At 46.4% G+C, this 2,991-nt stretch overlaps 1 protein-coding gene across 1 annotated transcript; it reads right to left on the bottom strand.

Moving 5' to 3' along the window:
- Window positions 1–966: 966 nt before the first annotated feature.
- On the bottom strand, window positions 967–1,941 carry LOC128896963 (uncharacterized). The gene has a single exon (XM_054160572.1). It carries the CDS (start codon window positions 1,518–1,520, stop codon window positions 1,023–1,025), a length of 498 nt encoding a protein of 165 aa, XP_054016547.1. The 5' UTR covers window positions 1,521–1,941; the 3' UTR covers window positions 967–1,022.
- Window positions 1,942–2,991: the final 1,050 nt, after the last annotated feature.

Here is a 2,991-nt window from a genome sequence, read left to right as displayed (position 1 = left end):
CCGACGCGACCTACCCCAAGGCCAGATTCTGCAGATTTCTGGTCCCGGGTCGCGCGTGCGTGGTACTTTCAGCCTCGTTAAAGTATCGAACGCGACTATAAAGTCTGCAGTCTTAGAAAAAAAAAAAAAAAAAAAAAGAAAAAATTATAAGTACAACGAATGGAAGCGTCGTTGACTACGCTACCGGACGTTCAGCTTTCTCCCACGACACGCGTTAGCTCCGAGAAAATTACTGTAAAACGTCTCTTAAACGATTCCGTTCCGTTCAACGAGTCGTTCGTCTCGTTCCGAATTTCATACAAATTTTCAATTTCGCGCACCGAGAATATTCGGATAGCGACTACTATGGATCTTAGCGAACGAGCCAAGCACCGCGCGAGTCTACCGACATGAACCTCTGACTAAGCGACTATAATCAAGAACTCAATCAAGAACTCGATCATTGAGCAATGATCGATTGTTTGGTAGGGTGGTAGTAAACGACGCGGGACAGTTGGGCTTAGAAGTATTATTTATTTTCTTAATAAATTGGAAGACAGTAGGAAGGTTCGTTGGTTCGTCCAACGTTAAAGCCAATATCACAATATCTATACGTTACGATTAGCCTAATAGGTACAAGTATCACAACTGCGAGCATCTTACTGCGTCGCGGTATTCAATGGAAGAATATAAAAAAAAAAAAAAATATAAGAGAGAGAGAGAGTATAAAAAATAGATTTTCTCAATCCTCGCTCTCTAATCGCACACCTCCGCGATCATCGTTCCCCGGCGATCGGTTAAAATCTATTTATCACAGTTTCGAAGCAACGTTTACAAGATATATCCCCTCGGTATCCTCAGATTCGAGCTAGTGCCAAGTGTTCGTGGTCTCCTCGTCGAATCTTCGAGGCGACGAGGCACGACGAATAGCCCCGATCCGATCCGGATCTCTCCACCGGATCCTTCGACGGAACTGTGGTGATCTCTTGTCGTCCACGCGTGGCAGACGAGGACACGTCCCGTCGCGTTCCATCCCGTTCCGTTCACGCGACTTGCATCTCGGGTGTTTGATGCTGCGAGAACGCGCGTTCCTTGTAGCACAGGTCACTGTCCGCCAGGTTCACGGTGGTCCAGTAGAAGTCCCCTGCGTGGGTGTGGGCGAAGTGAACGGGAACGTAGCACTGGCCAGGCACGACAGGAACCACCGTCATCTGTCCGTCCAAGCAGACGGTGATGGCAGCTCCCTCTTCGGCGTCCTGAAGCTCCGCGAGGAGTCTCCTCTCCAAGGCCTCGTTCGCGTTGTTTTGGTTGTCCACCTCCTCGGTGAAGGTGTCCGCGTTAGGTACCGGTTTCTGGTCCTTGGTCAGCTTGGATCTGGTCGAAACGATCGTCTTCTTCCTCAGCAACCTCAGGAGTGGCTTCAGGGCTCGTCTGAGACGCTTGCTGCTTGCTGTGGTCTTCCCAGTCATCTTCAGGTTGTAGAGGTTGTCGTTCGTCTCGTTCTCGTACTCGACCACGTGGCTGATGGTGGCGGTGGCCATGTTGATTAGTGGTTCGGCGATTAACTCGAGCACTGAACCGGTTTTAAAGCGCGAGCGTAATGTTTAGGAGGAAACGATCACTGGTTCGGTCGATGGAAACGTGTCCAAGGTGATGCGTGTAACCTCGTTGAATTGTCTGACGCTTCGGAACGAAACGCTAGCGAGCGAATGATGCTTCGAAGGAGCAACCCCGGGGCTTATATAGGCCTGGAAGAGGACAGGGTGAGAGAGTGGGGAGGGCAGGTGCACACTGGCTGTGGGAACTTGGAGAATTCGGTGCTTCCCACGTCAGGATCCACGCCAACCATCTGCCGCTTTTCTCCCCCTCCTGTGATACCCTCGGACACTAATCCGAACCTACCACCCCCGGACCTGAGCGGCTCCATGAGCCCCCACACCCGCTATCACCCCCTTGCCAGACCGTTCCTCGTCGTGGATCCTTCCTTTCCTTTGGATCATCTCCGGTTTCCAGCGAGGGAGGAGAAATCAGGGCTCCTTTCGGGCCCTTTACCGACCTCTGCTAAGGGACGAGGGTGGCTATTCACCTAGTTCGAGGTTGGAGCAGTCGGGACCTGTTGCGACAGGTTCGGACTTGTTACGTGATTTCCACGGCTCCACTACGATTCTCGACCCTTTACAGGCGACTTTTTTATGGAAATTGGAAGGAAAGCGTGGATTTAAAAAATATCACGTTATAAGGGATGATGGGACGACACTTTTTTCTATTTACAGTTTCTTCGTACGATGATTGGTTTCGGAAATAAAAATTGACAAGGCAGCGGGCCTTTGCATGGAATTTAATTATGTACGTTTACCAAGGGTGGAAATGAGAGGCAACGTTAGCTGAGAATTACTTATTTGATGAATTTGAAAAAAATATCACCGTATAGGGGATGATGAGACGAAACTTTTTTCTATTTACAGTTTCTTCATACGACGATTAGTTTCGGAAATAAAAATTGAGAAAGTACAAGTCCTTTTTTCTGACATTTAAGTACTTTTACGAAAGATGGAAATGAAAGGAAGTGTCAGCTGAGAATTACTCTTCTGTCGAATGTTTAAAAAATATCACGTTATCAGGGATGATGTAACGAAACTTTTTTCTATTTACAGTTTCTTCGTACGATGATTGGTTTCGGAAATAAAAATTGGAAAAGTACAAGTCGTTTTTACTGAAAGTCAAGTATGTAGGTTTACAAGGGTGGGACTGAGAAGCATCGTCAGCTGAGAATAACTTATTTGATGAACTTGAAAAAAATATCACCTTATAAGGGATGTTATAACGAAACTTTTTTCTATTTGCAGTTTCTTCATACGACGATTAGTTTCGGAAATAAAAATTGAGAAAGTACAAGTCCTTTTTTCTGACATTTAAGTACTTTTACGAGAGATGGAAATGAAAGGAAGTGACAGCTGAGAATTACAGTTCTGTCGAAAATTTAAAAAATATCATGTTATCAGGGATATTATA

The sequence above is a fragment of the Hylaeus anthracinus genome, unplaced genomic scaffold (assembly GCF_026225885.1).
Source record: "Hylaeus anthracinus isolate JK02 unplaced genomic scaffold, UHH_iyHylAnth1.0_haploid 11978, whole genome shotgun sequence".
NCBI classification, from domain to species: domain Eukaryota; kingdom Metazoa; phylum Arthropoda; class Insecta; order Hymenoptera; family Colletidae; genus Hylaeus; species Hylaeus anthracinus.
This window is presented reverse-complemented; position numbering and strand designations above follow the sequence as displayed.

Bases quoted from the DNA above. Each gene is read 5' to 3' on its own strand.
- LOC128896963 (XM_054160572.1), bottom strand. From the start codon at position 1,520: ATGGCCACCGCCACCATCAGCCACGTGGTCGAGTACGAGAACGAGACG.